Source organism: Psammomys obesus, unplaced genomic scaffold (assembly GCF_907164565.1).
Source record: "Psammomys obesus unplaced genomic scaffold, mPsaObe1.curated_primary_1811, whole genome shotgun sequence".
Taxonomy (NCBI): domain Eukaryota; kingdom Metazoa; phylum Chordata; class Mammalia; order Rodentia; family Muridae; genus Psammomys; species Psammomys obesus.
Genome location: NW_026595981.1, coordinates 988,583 through 1,005,657, shown reverse-complemented (window position 1 = coordinate 1,005,657; position 17,075 = coordinate 988,583). Strand labels below are relative to the sequence as shown.

Sequence of the window (17,075 nt, the reverse complement as noted above, 5' to 3'; positions counted from 1 at the left end):
GAGCGCCGCTGCTCCCCGCTCTGCGGCCTGGACCTGTCCAAGAAGAGCCCGCCCGGCCCCTCCGGACCCGAGCGGGCGCTGGCCGAGCGCGACCTGCCCCCGCGCCCCGACAGCCCTCCCGGCGCGGGCCCCGCCGTCTACAAGGAGCCGCCGCTCGCCCTGCCGCCGCTGCCGCCCCTGCCCTTCCAGAAGCTGGAGGAGGCCGCGCCCACCCCGGACCCGTTCCGGGGGAGCGGCGGCAGCCCGGGACCCGAGCCCCCCGGCCGCCCCGACGGCCCCAGCCTCCTCTACCGCTGGATGAAGCACGAGCCGGGCTTGGGCAGCTACGGCGACGAACTGGTCCGGGACCGGGGCTCCCCGGGCGAGCGCCTGGAGGAGCGCGGCGGGGACCCGGCCGCCTCCCCCGGGGGCCCCCCGCTCGGCCTCGTGCCCCCGCCGCGCTACCCGGCCAGCCTGGACGGCCCGAGCGCGGGCGCCGACGGCGACGACTACAAGAGCAGCAGCGAGGAGACCGGCAGCAGCGAGGACCCCAGCCCGCCCGGCGGCCACCTGGAGGGCTTCCCGTGCCCGCACCTGGCCTACGGCGAGCCCGAGAGCTTCGGCGACAACCTCTACGTGTGCATCCCCTGTGGCAAGGGCTTCCCCAGCTCCGAGCAGCTCAACGCGCACGTGGAGGCTCATGTGGAGGAGGAGGAGGCGCTGTACGGCAGGGCCGAGGCCGCCGAGGTGGCCGCGGGCGCCGCCGGCCTCGGGCCCCCCTTCGGCGGCGGGGCGGACAAGGTGGCCGGGGCGCCGGGCGGCCTGGGAGAACTGCTGCGGCCCTACCGCTGCGCGTCCTGCGACAAGAGCTACAAGGACCCGGCCACGCTGAGGCAGCACGAGAAGACGCACTGGCTCACGCGGCCCTACCCGTGCACCATCTGCGGGAAGAAGTTCACGCAGCGCGGGACCATGACGCGCCACATGCGCAGCCACCTAGGCCTGAAGCCCTTCGCCTGCGACGCGTGCGGCATGCGCTTCACCCGCCAGTACCGCCTCACGGAGCACATGCGCATCCACTCGGGGGAGAAGCCCTACGAGTGCCAGGTGTGCGGGGGCAAGTTCGCCCAGCAGCGCAACCTCATCAGTCACATGAAGATGCACGCCGTGGGGGGCGCGGCCGGCGCGGCCGGGGCGCTGGCGGGCCTCGGGGCACTCCCGGGCGTCCCCGGCCCCGACGGCAAGGGCAAGCTCGACTTCCCGGAGGGCGTCTTCGCCGTGGCCCGCCTCACGGCGGAACAGCTGAGCCTGAAGCAGCAGGACAAGGCAGCTGCGGCCGAGCTGCTGGCGCAGACCACGCACTTCCTGCACGACCCCAAGGTGGCGCTCGAGAGCCTCTACCCGCTGGCCAAGTTCACCGCCGAGCTGGGGCTCAGCCCGGACAAGGCGGCGGAGGTGCTGAGCCAGAGCGCGCACCTGGCCGCCGGACCTGACGGCCGGACCATCGACCGCTTCTCCCCGACCTAGAGGGCCCCGCGCCGGTGCGCCCGGGGCTGCCCGGCGGCGACAGGCAGTGGCAGCGGCAGCGCCGCAGTGGTGGCCCCATCGTTCTACGCCTCACCTGGCCTCACTGTTTCGTGCCTTAGCCCGGGGGAGCCAGTGGGGGGAAACCCCGGGACGGGGGTGGGATAGGGGACGGGAGATTTATATTTTTGATATCAGCTTTGACCAAAGGAGAACCCTGCCTCCCCCTGAGGTTCGTTAGCCCCCTTCCCCGGCTCCGTGCTGCTCTTGGGGGGAGGAGTGGCATTTTTCGGACGCTCCCAGCCCTACCTCCGGCCCTTGCGACCACACCCATTCTCACTGTGAATCTCCCCGCTGGGGTCGGAGCGTTGGGCACAGTTGGGGAGAGGGGAGGGGATTGAGCCGGCCGGAGGGCCTCCCCGCCCCCCGCTCCTGCCCAGCCCGGGACTGATAATGTGAAGTTCCTCATTTTGCACAAGTGGCACTAGCCCCAGGGCCAACCTTTCCCTTCCTCACCACCAAGGTGGGCAGCTCTGGAGCCAGGGATGACAGCCCTGGCCCACCTGTCTCCTCTTCCGAGGTGTCCCCCTCCTCTCCCTGGGGCCCCGACCATATTTATTGCATGCGCCCCAGGCGGCCCCTATCCCGAGCCTAGCCTTAGCTGGGCTGGGGCCAGGTCTCCTTGGTTCCCGTCTGTCCCTTTTGTATATTCCCTGTCTGTACACAGGCTCTTCCAGAGCCGCTTCCATTTTCTATACTCAACCAAACAGCAATAAAGCAGTAACCAAGGTCCCTCATCCTGTGGCTCTCTTCTGACCCACCCCAGGGTGGGTGGCAGGGCCCCGACACAGGTGTACGGGCTTGAACCTGCCCCCTTCCCCAGTCCCGAAATAGATCAGCAGGAGGCCAATTATGTTTCATAACTAAAAATTTATTAAGGAAACAAAACCAGGGTTTCAAATGGGACAGAAAGAAGAAAGGTGTTCCTCCCCGCTCCCCCACACGCCCAGCCGGCGGCCTCCACAGCCAGGAGGGAAAGGGAGTAGCCTAGGCCTTACAACTCAGAGCAGGTCTCCTGAGCTCTGAGCACCTGTGCCCCCAAACCACTGTCCTGGGCTCTCCTGCACAGCCCTCTCCCGGTAGGATCCTGAGCCTGAAGAGGCCAGAGTACCCTTGAAGCACTCAGCCAAACCCCAGGGGTGGGATAGTGGGCCACAGTAGGCTCTGTGGTCCTATGGAGACTGACCCCTGCCCCACCTCAGACTGCCTTCTCAGTCCTCCTTTACCTCTGTGCTGGACTGAAGGAGTTCATTCCTGGGAGGGAGCCTCCAAATGAGGCTGTGAACAGAGGCAGAGAAAAACAAAAAAACCCCCAAAAAAACCAAACCCTAAAGAGCTAAGCCCCCCCCTCCCCGGCACCCCCCCACCTCCATGTCTCCTCTTCTAACCAGAGAAGTAGAGAAGTAGAGGACAAAGCCAGAAGCTGGCTCAACACCCCGGCATTAGCTGCCACTACCTTTGGGTTTGGCTCTACCAGTTTGGAGGCTCCTCCAGAGGAGGAGCTGGGAAGGAAGGAAGGAAGGAAGGAAGGACAGCTGGGAAAGCTTTGTTTGGTTCCTGTCACAGGTGGTAGGGGTTTAAGATTCAGAATGAGAAGCCCCACAAGGAACTGAGGTGAGGAAGTTGAGGGACCTTGGGGTGATGAAAGGGGCCAACTAGAAAGGGAAGACAGGCAAAGAAGGAACAGGAAGTCTGAGGAAATTTCCCCAAGAGAGTGAAAGGAAGGCTAAGGATGGGAGCAGATGAGGTGGAAGGCTGCACCGGAAGCATGGGCCCAAGAACAGATGTCCCTTCCCTCTAGGCCCATGACTGCCCAAGGGAAAAACAAGGGCAAAGTGCAAGGGCAAAGACTGATTCGGACAGGAAGAGAAGTGTGTGTGTTTGTGTGTGTTTGTGTGTGTGTGTGTGCTCGCGTGTGCGTATACACTCGTAGGGCTAGAGCTGCTGTTGGAGACAGATTTCAGCGTGGGTCCATAGGGATGGAGGCCTCAGGGAGATGGAGACACCTGGGCACTCCTGACAGCCAAAGCCTCTCCGACATTCATGACAGAGATTCTGCAGACTGAGGGGTCTATCATTTTGCTTGCATCTGATAGAAACTCTAGAACCTGCCCATTGCCACTAAAGAGTGGCCGGGTCCCCAGGGTGAGTAGGCCTCCCTCCAGCCCTGGAACCAGACAAGAAGAAGAAAGGCTGGGAGCTTGGTGGCCTATCTGGCTTGTCCACCTGTTGTCACTGTAGCCAGTCACCTCCCTGCTAAATCTTGGCAGCCCAGGAGGGTCCCAGCAGCTTCTGCCTGACCCTTGGGAGGGGCTCTGTGAGGAGCGGCTCCCCCACAGCACGGCCACGGCGTGAGGTTGGAAGAGGATGGTTTATTGTCTGGGTGGATTGGTAGCTCAGGCACGTGGACATCTTCCGTGATACACTGGGTGCCTGGTGGCCTCTCAGGAATGGTTCCATGGGGGTGGGCCCCAGTGTGGCCCCCTCAGCCCACCTGGGCCCACGTAAGGAAGGCTGGGATGTCCCTCACAGGCACATTCCTTGTCAGTGCCTTTACACGCAAGTTCCGATCATCAGTCAGCAGCACCACCTCCCGCAGCAGGCGGATCGGTTCCTCTGTTGGCACAGAAAGAAGACAGGATCCGCTGAGGACAGAAGTGTCAAATGCCATCTGTTGTCCTGGGGGGTATGGTCCTGGTGGGGCAAGTCCCTTCCTTTGCCCAGACTCAGAGCACCACTCCCCTGATGGGGAGGGTCGAGCTAGACATGCTCTATGCTGCTGCTGTGAACGTCCCTCCCTCCCAGGACTCCTGTGCCTAGTGCCTCAGAGTACTCAAACTGTTGGCATCCACAGACATGTCTTCCAGCACTCCGAACTAATACGAAGCAGCCTTTTGCCACTGACTCCTAACTATACTGCTGGCCCTAGATTCTCGTGACTACCCACCCCCAACACATTCTGTCCTTCTAAGGATGGGGTGCGTGTTAAATGTTTTAGGTATCCAAAGATGAATAGAAAATAGAAACAGAGTCTACAGATGTGGGGAAGGGGTAGCTCCAGGGCGCTCTCAGCAGAGGCTGTGCTAAAGGGGCCTTGGAGCTCTGGCCAATGGACCTATTAAACAAGTGATCTATGTACACCCGACAGTACAGAGGGCAAAAGAAAAGCAGAGGCAGAACTGTCCTTGCTGTCTCAGGCTCTAGGTAGCTCTGTGCCTTCTCGATTTCCTTATGCACTTTTGTAAATACACTCACTGGCGTATGTACAGATTCCCTGTAACACTTTGACTATATTAGCCACACTTTCTTTACTCAAATTTTACACACTTCTGTACCAGTACAGATAAGCCTTCATCTTTTTTTTTTTTTTTCTCCCTGAGACAGGGTTTCTCTCTGCAGCTCTGGCTGTTCTGAAACTTGCTCTGTAGACCAGGCTGGCCTGGAACTCAAGCCTTCATCCTTTTAGATAACTTTTACAAAAATGTTTCCCTGTCTGACTGGTGTACAGGAGAGAGTTTAAAGTGGGGCCCAGCAATCACTCATGTGACACTCCAAGCCCTGGGCATGCCTGCTTGGGTGGCAGGTCCTCTCTTCAACCCTGCCCAGCATTTCCTAGGAAAGGCCTGGCAGAGGGCAAAGGCACAGGAAATGTCCCATGGTGTTTGGGGCTGCTAGGGCTGGCGGGCTGGGGGCTGCAAACATCCATGTCTGACCTGAGGAGTTCTGGGCTTGCCAGTTCCAGGCAGGGAGGCTGAGAATTGGCTTTCAGCCTAGGGAGGAATTTGGGGATGAAGAGGGAGAGGCTCATGGGGCCGACGGTGCTGAGGAAAGGGAGAGAAGGCAGGAGAGGGCTGTGTGTAGAGGGTGAAGAACGTGGCTGGTGATTAAGGCCTGGAATGTGAGTGTGCGGTGGGTAGTGGTGCGGGGTGCTACATGGGGGCTCCCAGCTGCTGTCTGGGTTTGTCTGCAACTCCACTATTCCTGCCCTGGGCCTCAGACCAGAAGAGTCCTAGGCCTTAGGTCAGCCAACAAAGGTCCAGCATTGCTGGCAGGGGTCTGCAGGGGTTTCTGTGGATACTTTGAGACATTTTTAACAATAAACATCCTCTGTTTTGACACTGGTAACTTTACTTTGTTAGAAACCAGAGACTGTCATCTTGTCAGGCCCCATCCGCCATAATCCACATGATTTTAAAATTCAACATCGTTTACACATAAACATTTGGTGACGGTTTCTCTGTGAATCTGACAAGTTAATCTGCTAAGAATTCACACTGACAAATGGGGTTTGATTACACCAGCCGTTGCTGATGTAATTTTGATAGAAGCGGTCCCAGGATGGCAGTGGGTTTCTGTAAGCTGTTTGGGGGAGATTTGGGTGGGGGAGAAGTAGCGAGACCTGTAGAGCCCACGTCTAAACGCATCTGGGCTAAGAACAAAGCAGTTTGGTGGCTGAGGATCACTGGAGCCACACTTCTCCGCAGGACCTCTGCAACCCTGCTTCCCCCTCAGATGCTGCCCTCGGGCAGAGCACAAGCTCCTCTGTTTGGCTCAGACAGGAGCCTAATTTGTCAGTTGAACATTCCAGGTCTGGCCCTCAGGGAGAGCACATGTGACAGGACCCTGTGTGCTGGATCCTGACTAGCTCCTGGTATAGATACACAAGCACCAGCGAGGGCTGTGCTAACGTGAGGGAAGGAACATGGAGAGGACAACTCTTCCGTTAGCCAGCAAGCCACGGCTGAGGCATAGACAGGAGCTAGAGGAGCAACACGGAAAAACAAAATCGTGAGCCTACACAGGTGTCAACAGAGACCCGCTGATGAGGATTACTCGTTCAGCATGTGACTGTGCGAGGACGGGGCCAGGGTTCCCTTCCACAAGAAGACATGTCAGAGTCTTGGGAATCAGTTGCAAAATCTGCATGTCACTGGCCCCGTGGGGCTGTGCAGGACACTCAGGGTTGAGGCGGTCAGACACTTGAGAGTTCTAGGGTGGCCCAGGGGTACAATTCTGCTCACTGAAACATTTTAAAACTCAGCTATGGGGCTCAGTCTTTAAGCTCTCCCTTGCCTCCATCTCCAGTTAGCCTGTAAAATGCTACAGCCCACTGCAATAGAGATCAGGAAGAAAGGCCTATTCCTGGCTGAGAACCTCTACCCCAGGCCTGGGACAGGCTGACTTTCAAGAGATACCCTGACATGGATAGAGAGGTGAGCACGGCCAAGAAAGAGTGTGCTCACTAGAGGCTCTCTACTCCTTAGGGCTGTGGAGGGCTGGACTCAGGAAACCACAGCCTGAAGAAGGTATACTGAATCAGAAAGACATTCTTGTTGTCAGAAGGAACTCACTGAGGACGCAAGAAAGGAAATGGATACAGACTGAGTAGGAAAGCTCATTGCCTAGAGCAGGGCCTCCTGGGCTAGAAAGGCTCATTCCTAGCTGGCTCCAGATCACCTGACATTCTTTGGGGACATGGAAGCTATGGCAGGAGGTCTAACTCAGGGAGGGTGGACAAGATGGCCTCAGGCTTGTAGAGGCCCCCCGTATGGACTTCTAGGGCCAAAGTCAAGTAGAGGGCCGCTTCTTAGGAACTGTGGATGGGTAGGATAAAGTAGGGCAGAGGGACAGATAGCCCAAGACGAGGGTTAGCTGTACCTTTGCTGGTGGGCATGTAATCCTTAGCCTTGTCTTTGCAGTAGTGCAGGCAGCAGGAGAGGATCAGGTCATCGTTGTTACCCTGGAGGAAGACAGTGTGAAAAGCACCACTGGGCAGGAGGGGGCGCCATGCAGAGGCAGAGGTACTTCCAGGACTATGTCCTGGAGTCTTGTTCAGGCATGCTGTGGCTCTGCTGGGCTGAGTCTAACAGTCCTCAATGATCTGGGGAAGAAGGCACTCTCCCTTCCTGGGTCCTTCATGGTGCCACCCCTCAGCTTCCCAGGTTCAAAGACCTTCTTTTACTCCCTCCTCTCCGGAACACCTTCCCCCAAGACAGGGTTTTTCTGTGTTGCCCTGGAACTAGCTCTGCAGATCAGGCTGGGTTTGAACTCACAGAGATCTGCTTGTATCTGCCTCCCCTCCCCTGAGTTCTGGAATTAAAGGTGTGCGCCATCACTATCCAGCTCAGGAACACTTTTTTTTTTTTTTTTTTTTTGAGACAGGGTTTCTCCGTGTGGAGCTTGGCTGCCCTGAACTCACTTTTGTAGACCAGGCTGGCCTTGAACTCACAGAGATCTGTCTCCCAAGCGCTGGGATTAAAGGCATGCGCCACCATCATCCAGCCAAAACTGTATGTGTGTGTGTGTGCATGCACACACAGGCACACACGCGCACGTGTACTTCTTAAAATTTATTTTATTTTACGTGCACTGGTATTTAGCGTGCATGTATGTCCATGTGAGAGTGTCAGATCTTGGGGTTACAGACAGTTGTGAGCTGCCATGTGGGTGCTGGGAATTGAACCTGGGTTCTCAGGAACATTTCTAATAGTGGACTTCTTCCCGGGGGGTCTCACCAGCTGTCCAGTGATGTCCTCACTACGGAAGGCGATGGATTCAAGTTCATTGCCACGGCTGGTCAAGGCCCGAAGGCAGGAATCTCGACTCTCAAATCTCCGTTCCAGGAACTCAATGGATTTCCTGGCCTTTTCTTGCACCACACGGGCATAGCCCCCAGCACGGTGGTCCGTCTCCTGCCCTTTGGCGAGGCCATCCAGCTCGTTGATCACTGATGAGAGAGAGTTTACAGTCGGCAACTTTGCCTGTCCTTATTCCCTGGTCTCTGCTGACTTACTTTCTCAGCTAGGTCCCTTCATAGCTAGTACAATTCTACAGAAGTTTTCCAACGAAGCTGTGATAGGGTAGGTACTTGTAGGGATAAGAAAGGGTCCAAGACTTTTGATGAGCTCCAGCTCCTTTCTGCCTCTTCTTCTGAGCCCCATCTTCCTTTCAGGAGGAACTTATGGGATTTTTCTGGAGGTGCCATTCCTTAGTTATAAAATCAAATTAAAAGAGTACCTTGGAACATGGCAGCAAAAGGGTAAGTGAGGTGCCCTTCCTCAGCTACATGGGCGTGACCAGCAGTCTAAGAGGGGCAGGGTTCTATTGCTTGCTCTAGCAGTGCACAGAGAAGACCCCGAGGGAGAAGGGCAGCTAGACTTGCGTGCAAGGGCCCTGGTATTTCATGAAAACCATAACCTCGACACATTACCTTCTTGATACTACACATGTGAGTGAGTGAGAGAGAGAAAGAGAGACAGAGAGAGAAAGAGAGAGTGCCTGTCTGCCTGTCTATGTGTCTGGGACATGGCTTCATTTTCTGGTGAAGATTCTTTCCAAAATTCCAGCCAAAAGCCTGAGGTCAAGTGGGAAATATGCACTCCTTGGGGGCTTGGGGAGAGTTTGGGGTCTGAGGCCTCTCCTTAGTACAATGATTCATGGCTTGGGGAGTCGGCATGAGCATGCTGTTCCATGGTGAGCCTGGCACTCATTGTCTGGGTATTCTGAAACATTTTCTGGAAAGGGCCCATATGGAAACAGGCACACACAGACACATATGGGCACACAGACACAGACACACACTCACACACTCGCCCATGCTTTTAGCACCCTGAAGCTGAAAGGCCCACACAATGTGCGGCAGTGGTAGACGGGTGTATGGTGCAGCAAACAGAGCATCAAACAGGAAAAACTGGTATCCTATCCCCAAATCTGCCTTCCCGCTTCCAAACTAAACAGGCTTCAAAGGGGACGCTTGTTTGTGCTTCTGCGCCAGGCGGGGCTTCTCAGTGCTGGGGTCAGACCTAAAGAGCACAGAGCGGGTTAAAGAGCAAAAGACACGGGCAGGGAAGGCTGTCCACTTAACCCTTTGTTGCTGTGGCCATAAGACAGTAGTCCAGCAAGGAATGCATGAGTGAACAGGAACCTGAGTTCAGGGATCTGCCCAGCTGACGCACAGGGTCAAGGCCCATGTGCTGCGGTCTAGCTGTTCGCCGCTAGTACCCTTGGAGTCACTGACCGTGCTCTGAATGTATGCTCTAGGTTTTCTCATGTTTGTCTGTTTCCTACCAAATCTGGATTTCTCTACCAAACGTAAGCTCTTCAGGGCCCAAGCACCAGAGCTCTGACTTTTTCCTGTAATTCTCAGGGACAAAGAGACCAAGCACACAGAGTAGGCGCACAGGCAGTGCCAGTGACTGCTAGCCTGGGAAGGCTAGGACGGACCGTCTCGGCCTGGGGAGGTCACCCTGAGACACCAGTGAGCTTTCTCGGTTATACCACGTACAGACCATACAACAAAAGGGACCAATGTACCTTCTCTTGCCTAACTAAAAATCTCCTGGGAGGAAAGTGCCGTGAGACAGCCTGAAAGCCATCCATCTGTCCATCCAGTCAGTACCCAGAGGGACAAGTGGAAAGCTCAGGGCATCACGTGGTTCTGCTGCTCTGCCTTAAGACAGAAGCTGCTCTCCTTTTGAAGTGGCGCGAACCTTCCCTTAGGTCTAAGGGCCTGGGTTTGAGAGGTTCTGTCCAGGCCACATGGGGAGGGGGAAGGAAGACAGGGAGGGAGGAGGACTGCTTCAGTGCCAACATTCTCAGGTGGCGCTAACGTGTTTCCCACAACCCCCCAGGGTTCTACAGGCTCTGCAGGGGCGGATGTTTCCTGCCCTTTGTTTCCACCCCCATCTGGCACTAAGACACTTGGGACTGGGAGGGGAGGCCCAATGGAACATCTTGGCATGGATGTCAGAGGTGGCCTGTCAGGCAGACTGCCAGTCTGGTGCCTTTTCCCGGGAACGGTGTTCTCGAACTTACTTCAAACGGCTGCTGGGAGAGGGCCATTAAAGATCCTGGGCTTTGCAGTCAACTTACATACCCCTCCCCCACAGTGCAGCCGTCAGCTACAGTAGCTACATCAGCTGTATTTGACAGGTACCTAGAGACCGAAGCATAACCCGAGGCTGACCCACCATAAAACTACAAGAACTAAGGGTACCCAAAAGTCTCCCTCCCATGAGCACTCCAGCTAGGAAAAACAGGCTTGCTGGGCCCTGAGATGCTAACCAGTACCAATGGCCCAGTGGTAGGAATAGAAAGGCGTGAGCCAAAGGTCTTGCTCTGGAGGGGTTCCTGTCAGTCTGGCCTTAGGGTGACACTGGCCAGAAGAATGTTACCTCGAACCAACAGACTGATCATGAAAAGCTCCAAGACCATCAGACCAAAGGCATCTAACCACTTCAAATCCTCCCGGCCTCCCTGCCAGACCACCCAGCGGCACTGCCGTTATCTGCCAGGGCTGAGTGTTTACCAATAACGGGAACCAGCTTTGCTGTTTTACTGCAAGCTTTATAAGGAAAAAACAAGGGCTGGGCTCATGCAGCCGCTGGTTGCTGGGACACAGGAGTCCATTTGCTCAAGCAGTTTAAGCCATGGATCAGCCATTATAATTTGAACTTCTCTGATTATTAAACAGTTTTCCTTGCCCCACGCATTCCCTGCAAATCCTGTCTTACACACTCAACTGCCAGGTCAGCCTGCCTGGCTCCGGGCATGTGTGGAGGGGCTGCTCTGTTCTCCCACCCAGCTCACCAATGAGGGGCACCACCAGGATGTACTTCCTGCTTTCCAGCAGCCGAGCCAGACTGGCCAGGTGGTCAATGAAGCCGTTGGTGTCTGGTACGAGGAACAAGGGTCTGATCTCCAGCTCCATCTGCCTCATCTGACTCTGGTCTTCCAAAACAGCCTACAGGGACACACAATATGAGGGAGCAAGAGAGTGAGCAGGCAGGCGAGCCAGGGCCCTGACTCAACAGTGTGTAAGCATCCTGCCCCCACACATCTCTTCCCCTCCAGAGGCACAGCCACCCCTTCAGGCTTGAAGGACAGACCTACAGTCTGAGTGAAGAACAACAATTAAAATCAACACAGACCAAATGGGCCCCAGGAATGAGGCATCACTAAACTTTGGCTATCACTGAGAAAGGATGCTGCTGATATAAAAAACAAGTTTCTGAAAGGATCTGAAGACTAAAAACCAAGAAGGTAAGAAGGGCATAAGTAACTCAGCTGGGGAAGGAGCATCACATAGTAATCAGGCAGCACACAGGGCACTTCTCCATCCGAACACTTATTCAGGTCAGAACTTATCCTTCTTTCCTTCCTTTCCTTCCTTTCCTCCGTCCCTCCGTCCCTCCCTCCCTCCCTCCCTGTCCCTTTTAAAAATGCGACAGGATCTTATGCAGCTGATCCAAACTCGTACTTGGTTTTATGTAGCATTGGGGACCTAATCCAGGGCTTCGGGATTTGTGAACCCAGATTTTGTGATTCCAACTTACTCCACTGTACATTTCGATCATCCACCTACCCACTCCAAACCCAAAGAAAGTTAAAGCACAGTCAGTATTTAAAAAGTAGATGCACATGGTCTGGTGTGGTGGCACATAGTTTAAGCCCAATACTCAGGAAGCAGAAGCAGGCAAATCTCTGGAGTTCCAGACCAGCCAGAGCTACACAGTGAGACCCTGCCTTAAAAAACAAACACAAAACAAAAACAAACAAAACAAAACAAAAAACATACATGAGGTGGGTGTGGTGGTGCACACCTTTAATCCCAGCAGTCAGGGAGGCCAATCACTGTGATTTTGAGGCCAACCTGGTCTACAAAGTGAGTCCAGGATAGCCAAGGCTACACAGAGAAACCCTGTCTTGAAAAACATATATATTTTTTTATTATATATATTATACATACTCCTACAAATTATACACAAACAACGTAAAAAAAAAAAATTAAAGCTGGCTATTAGCAGAATGCTCTTTATCATGTCCCAAAGCAGGAATCCATAAAGGTGAAGTTATGATCCAACCCACACAAAGAGCAACAATTAGGTCCCAGCTGCTACCACCTTTCCTTGCTTTGTACAGTATTTCCTAAATGAGGGTATTTTTTTGCCCTGCCTTTTTGTTTTTTTGGAGACAAGGTCTTTATATAGTTCTGGCTGTCCTAGAACTCATATGTAGGTAAGACTGGTCTTGAACTCAGAGAGATCTGCCTGCCTCTTCCTCCTGCTGGGATTAAAAGCACAACATCCCCAACATTTTTGTTCTATTTTTAACCCTTTGCCACAACAACCCCCTACAAGTAATCCTAACCCTGACTTCATTTTTCCTTTAAATTGGGATTAGGATTTTTTGTCTTAGGCTCTTCAGGGCTAGTTCTCTAGAATATTAAGGATTTCATAATTGTGTTGTATCATAGTAGAAACTGAAATGCCCCACCCCACACTACTTAACAATCGCCTCCATCACCACTAGGAGGTCTGTGCACCAGCCACTGTCACTCTTAGAAGCCCACAAGCCAGGAACTGTGCTACAGGGTTTCCCATCTCTGGGAAGCTCTGTGAACATTTGCAAAGCTCACTGTCAATTAGTCTGACAGTATTACATGGGTAGCAATGGCCTACTGAAAAGGGTTTAGGGTATATCTATCTGTTCCTACAGAGTATATTTATTATTGTGCTATTTCCTCTGGGGACCATGGCTAGGAAGCATGGATCTATCTTCTCTGGCAGATTCTAGGTAGGGAGCCAGCCAGTACCAACAGGATTCCAGAAAAGCAGGTGGGTGGGTCCCAGTTCCCTCACTCCCTCTTATAGTCTTTTGAAACAGCAACTACAAAAACAGACCCAGAAACATCGTAGAGGAAGTGCATGTGCGTGCCAACTGAGATGAGGCCCACGGTGCCGGGTCTGGCCACCAACAGTCAGCAAGAAGGTGCTTAGGCTTCACTAAGGGCGACAGTAAAACTGAAAGGGCATGCCTTCAAATGAGGGGGTGGCTTTTCGGTGACCTACCAGGGACCTTTCCCTATGAGTAAGTTGTTGCTGCCACTACCACCACAGCTGGCGAAGACAAAGGCCACAGGACAGTGGCCGCCTGAGAGATGTGGCTGAGAGGCCCTGTCTGCTCAGCTCCTTCGACTGCTCTCGCCTCACAAGGGCAAAGTGTCAGCCACCTTCCCAGGGTTTTTGGACCACTGTCCCTCCCCAGAGAGCTGCCAACAGGACAGTAATACTAATCTTTCTGATAGGACATTCGACTAAACTTGGCTTGAGCACTGAGAAGAACAGGAAATGGTCCTCCTCAGATTCAGCAAATACTCGCTGCCCTTCATGCTGAGAAGCAGCCTTTTTCGAGGCTTCTGTCCTCCAAATAACTCTACCAGAATGCTTTTCCTGGAGCCCTGGGCTCCAAATCTCTGCCATTCTAGAAGAAGAAATAACAGGCTCTGCCACATGGCTGGTGGATGATGGAGACACTAGTACCTAGAGACAGGGACCCTAGTCTTCAGGGAGCACCATATCTCCTCTCCCACATCTCTGTTTTTCTACTTTGAGAAATGACCTGCAGCTCTGGTTAGACTTACATTAAGGAAGTCACTGATCGCCATTTTTCACCCTGGGTGAACAACGAGTTCCTAAGACCTTGATCGTTCCACTTGTATGCTGGTGGTAAGCAGAAGGGCCATTAAGCCAGGCAGCTAAGGCAGGCTGTGGGGCAGCCTGGTGTTTGAGGGCAGGGTAGATGAAAAGCCTGAAATAAAGTTCGGGAAAGCATTACTTCCTTGAGTACCTGGAGCTCTGGTCCGTGGCTAAAAAGGTGAAACAGCCACAGCCTCTCAGGGAGGTAGCAGATGGTTCCCTGGGAATGAGACAAGGCCAAGCTGCGTGCGGTGGTCAAAGCTGAGCTGCCCTCATCCGGTCCCAGGGACGCCTGCAGACAACTTCCCCTAACCTGGCTCTGCCCAGTGAGTCACCACACAACTGCTTCCTGTTCTCCACATGCCCTCATGGAGTCTCAGGAGATTAGACAAAGTTGCTGCCTCTTCTTTTGGGGTGCCAGTGGGTTTGGCAGGTGAGGGGAGTTAATACCTGGGTCACAAGATTTATTTAGCACCAATAAAAAGAACAGCAGATCAAGAGGAGCTAAAGAGCCAGGCTCTCTTCGATGGGTGTCTGTGTTTCCGGCCCTTTCTGAGTGGCCCTGTGTGTGCTTAGCATTTGCCCTCCCAACTTTTCCAGATTTTACCCGTCAGATTCCTGGCAGCTGTGCACGGCGCCTGTGCCGGCCGTCACGTCCCATTCTGATCTCTGGGTCGCACGGTGAGAGAAGGACACAGGATGCGCAGGGAGTGAAAAAGTGATGTCGATGGGGAGAGTGCCAAGTCCCCACTCACAGCCATGGGACGCTCAGGGAGAAGGGGGAAGCATGCTGCTGTGGAGTTCAGAGGCCGGTAGTGAGATTTATTTTTGTTTGTACGAGTAAAAAGCTGCAGAAGCCTCTGGTGGGAGTGAGGGGGTGAAACTGGAATGCTAAGATTCAGAAAGATCAGCCCTGGCCTGGAGTCAATTGTGCTGACCCGGAAGGAGAGTTCCACAGGAGCCCTCTGACTGTAGCTCAGCTTGTGTCGCACTGGTCTTAGATAGTGCATTAGGAAAGTGTAGGCACTCCAAGGGGGTGCGAAGGAGCTCAAGATCATCACTGGCAAGACCTTGTCTCAAAACAAAAACAAAAACAAGCAAACATAGAAGCAAGCACACAAAAGACTTAAAAAAAAAATAAAAAGAGTAGATACTTCAAGGCAGCAATAAGGATCGTGTTGGCATGAGTGTGCCAGAGAAAAACAACTTCATTTTTGGGAAAGTGCTAAGTACCCAACTCTGTCTGAGCAGCCGGAGCTTCCTGGAGCCAACTGACAGAAAACTGAGAGGCAGGCACGGTATGCAGTAGCTGAGGCACCAATGGCTGCATCTCCAGAAAGGCTCCTTCACAGATTAATTCCCTTCCACACAGTGAGCAGGATTCTACACAAAATCACAGCAGACAGACAGACAGAGACAGATAAAAAAGCAATGCAGTCGGCTGACACAAGTGCACAGCAGACGATGGAACAGGGCCTGCCCAGACAGAGGCATTCTCCCTAAGTCTTCCTTCTGCTTAGGAGGCCCGTACACAGTACGGCTGCTTCCTTCCTTCTAAAGGGTGATGGAACCAGGGAGGCCCAGTGTTCTTCATTACTCAGGAAACAAAGCAACACCGTTATCACAAATGAGAGGTTTTATGATAGGACAGACTTCTGCATCCACCTTTCATGTCAGAGTGCCTAACTTTGTGCCTGACACTCACTAGTAACAACGACAGTTCCTATTCTTCTTGAACAACTGTCTTTTACACTCTGTGCATCTGAGTGGCCATCAAAGACATCAGTAACTGGGAACAGGAAGGAGAGGCACAGGAATATTTATTTTTTTAAGAACTCATTTTTATTATTTGTGTGTGTGCATGTATGTCCGTATGTGTGCATGCGCCTACAGGGGCCACGAGTGTTGGATCTGCTAGAGCTGGAGTTATAGGTGGTTGTGAGCCTATGATTGCTGGGAACTAAACTCAGAGACTCAGAAAGAAGAGTTAAATGCTCTTGAACTGCTGAGACATCTGAGTCTGGTCCCAGAAGTATTTATTTCTACTGTGCGACTAGCAGCAGCTGGGCACAGATATGTGCATGTAATCCCAACTACCTGGGAAACTGAGTCAGGAGGATCACTTGAGCCCACCCCTGAGTTCAAGGCCAGCCTGGACAGCGGAGTGAGATTCTCTGGTATATGCATGTGCATGTGTGATACACGTATGTGAGTTGATGGACACATGTGCCCCTGTATGCATATACAAAGGCCACAAGCAAGACATCCAGGTATCTCTCTCCATGGTTCTCCGCTCTGTCTGAAGACAGGGTCTCTCTCAAGTAGAACGTTGTTGTTTTAGGAATACTGGCTGGCTGGCAGACTCCAAAGGTCCACCTGATCTGTCCTTTCCCTCATGCTAGGGTTGTAGGCCCACACAGCTATGTCCTACTTTTCATGTGGCTGCTGGGGATTTGAACTTAGCATGCTTGTGGAGCAAGTGCTTTACCAGCGAGTGAGAGCGCCGGGGCTCTTTTAAGTGAAAAATGATACTTCTGACTTTCATTATTTGTTAATTTTTTGGTTTTGGTTTTTGAGACAGGATTTCGTACTGTAGACCTGGCTATCCTAAACTCGCTTTGTAGACCAGGCTGGCCTCGAACTCACAGAAACCCACCTGCCTCTGCCTCCCGAGTGCTGGGGTTAAAGGTGTGCGCCACCACTGTTCCACGGCTTGAGCAGTGCTCTTGACTGTTGAACAGTCTCCGTTTATTGTTGACAGCGCTTCACTGTACTGCTCAGTTTTGCCTGGTTTCCAGAGTAGTAGAAATAACAAGTACTCAGTTCGGCATGGTGGCTCATGTCTTCCGTGCCAGAATTTGGGAAGGCAGAGCAGGCGGATCTCTGTGAGTCTGAGGGCAGTCTGGTCTGCAAAGTCAGCACAGGGAAGCCAGGGCTACACAGAGAAACCCTGTCTCTGGGAAAAAGGAAAAAAAGAAAGAAAGAAAGAAAAGAAAGAAAGAAAGAAAGAAAGAAAGAAAGAAAGAAAGAAAGAAA

General features: G+C 53.4%; 2 protein-coding genes across 3 annotated transcripts in view; one reads left to right on the top strand and one right to left on the bottom strand.

Annotated features, from left to right (window-relative positions):
- Positions 1-2,295, top strand: part of Hic1 (HIC ZBTB transcriptional repressor 1) — a 2,970-nt gene extending 675 nt beyond the window's left edge. The window contains exon 2 of the mRNA XM_055619535.1: positions 4-2,295. Coding sequence (XP_055475510.1) covers positions 4-1,506 — 1,503 coding nt within the window. The 3' untranslated portion in view covers positions 1,507-2,295. The remainder of the gene's footprint in view (positions 1-3) is intronic.
- A 118-nt stretch (positions 2,296-2,413) lies between these two features.
- Smg6 (SMG6 nonsense mediated mRNA decay factor) overlaps positions 2,414-17,075 on the bottom strand; it is a 214,469-nt gene continuing 199,807 nt past the window's right edge. Inside the window, exons 16-19 of one of the 2 annotated variants that reach the window (XM_055620112.1) lie at positions 11,152-11,305; positions 8,079-8,290; positions 7,222-7,303; positions 2,414-4,179 (exon numbers count right to left, since the gene is read on the bottom strand). In XM_055620112.1, coding sequence (XP_055476087.1) covers positions 4,049-4,179; positions 7,222-7,303; positions 8,079-8,290; positions 11,152-11,305 — 579 coding nt within the window. In that variant the 3' untranslated portion in view covers positions 2,414-4,048. Of the gene's footprint in view, positions 4,180-7,221; positions 7,304-8,078; positions 8,291-11,151; positions 11,306-14,766; positions 14,833-17,075 lie in introns of those variants that run through there. The other variant, XM_055620113.1, reaches the window with a different exon arrangement.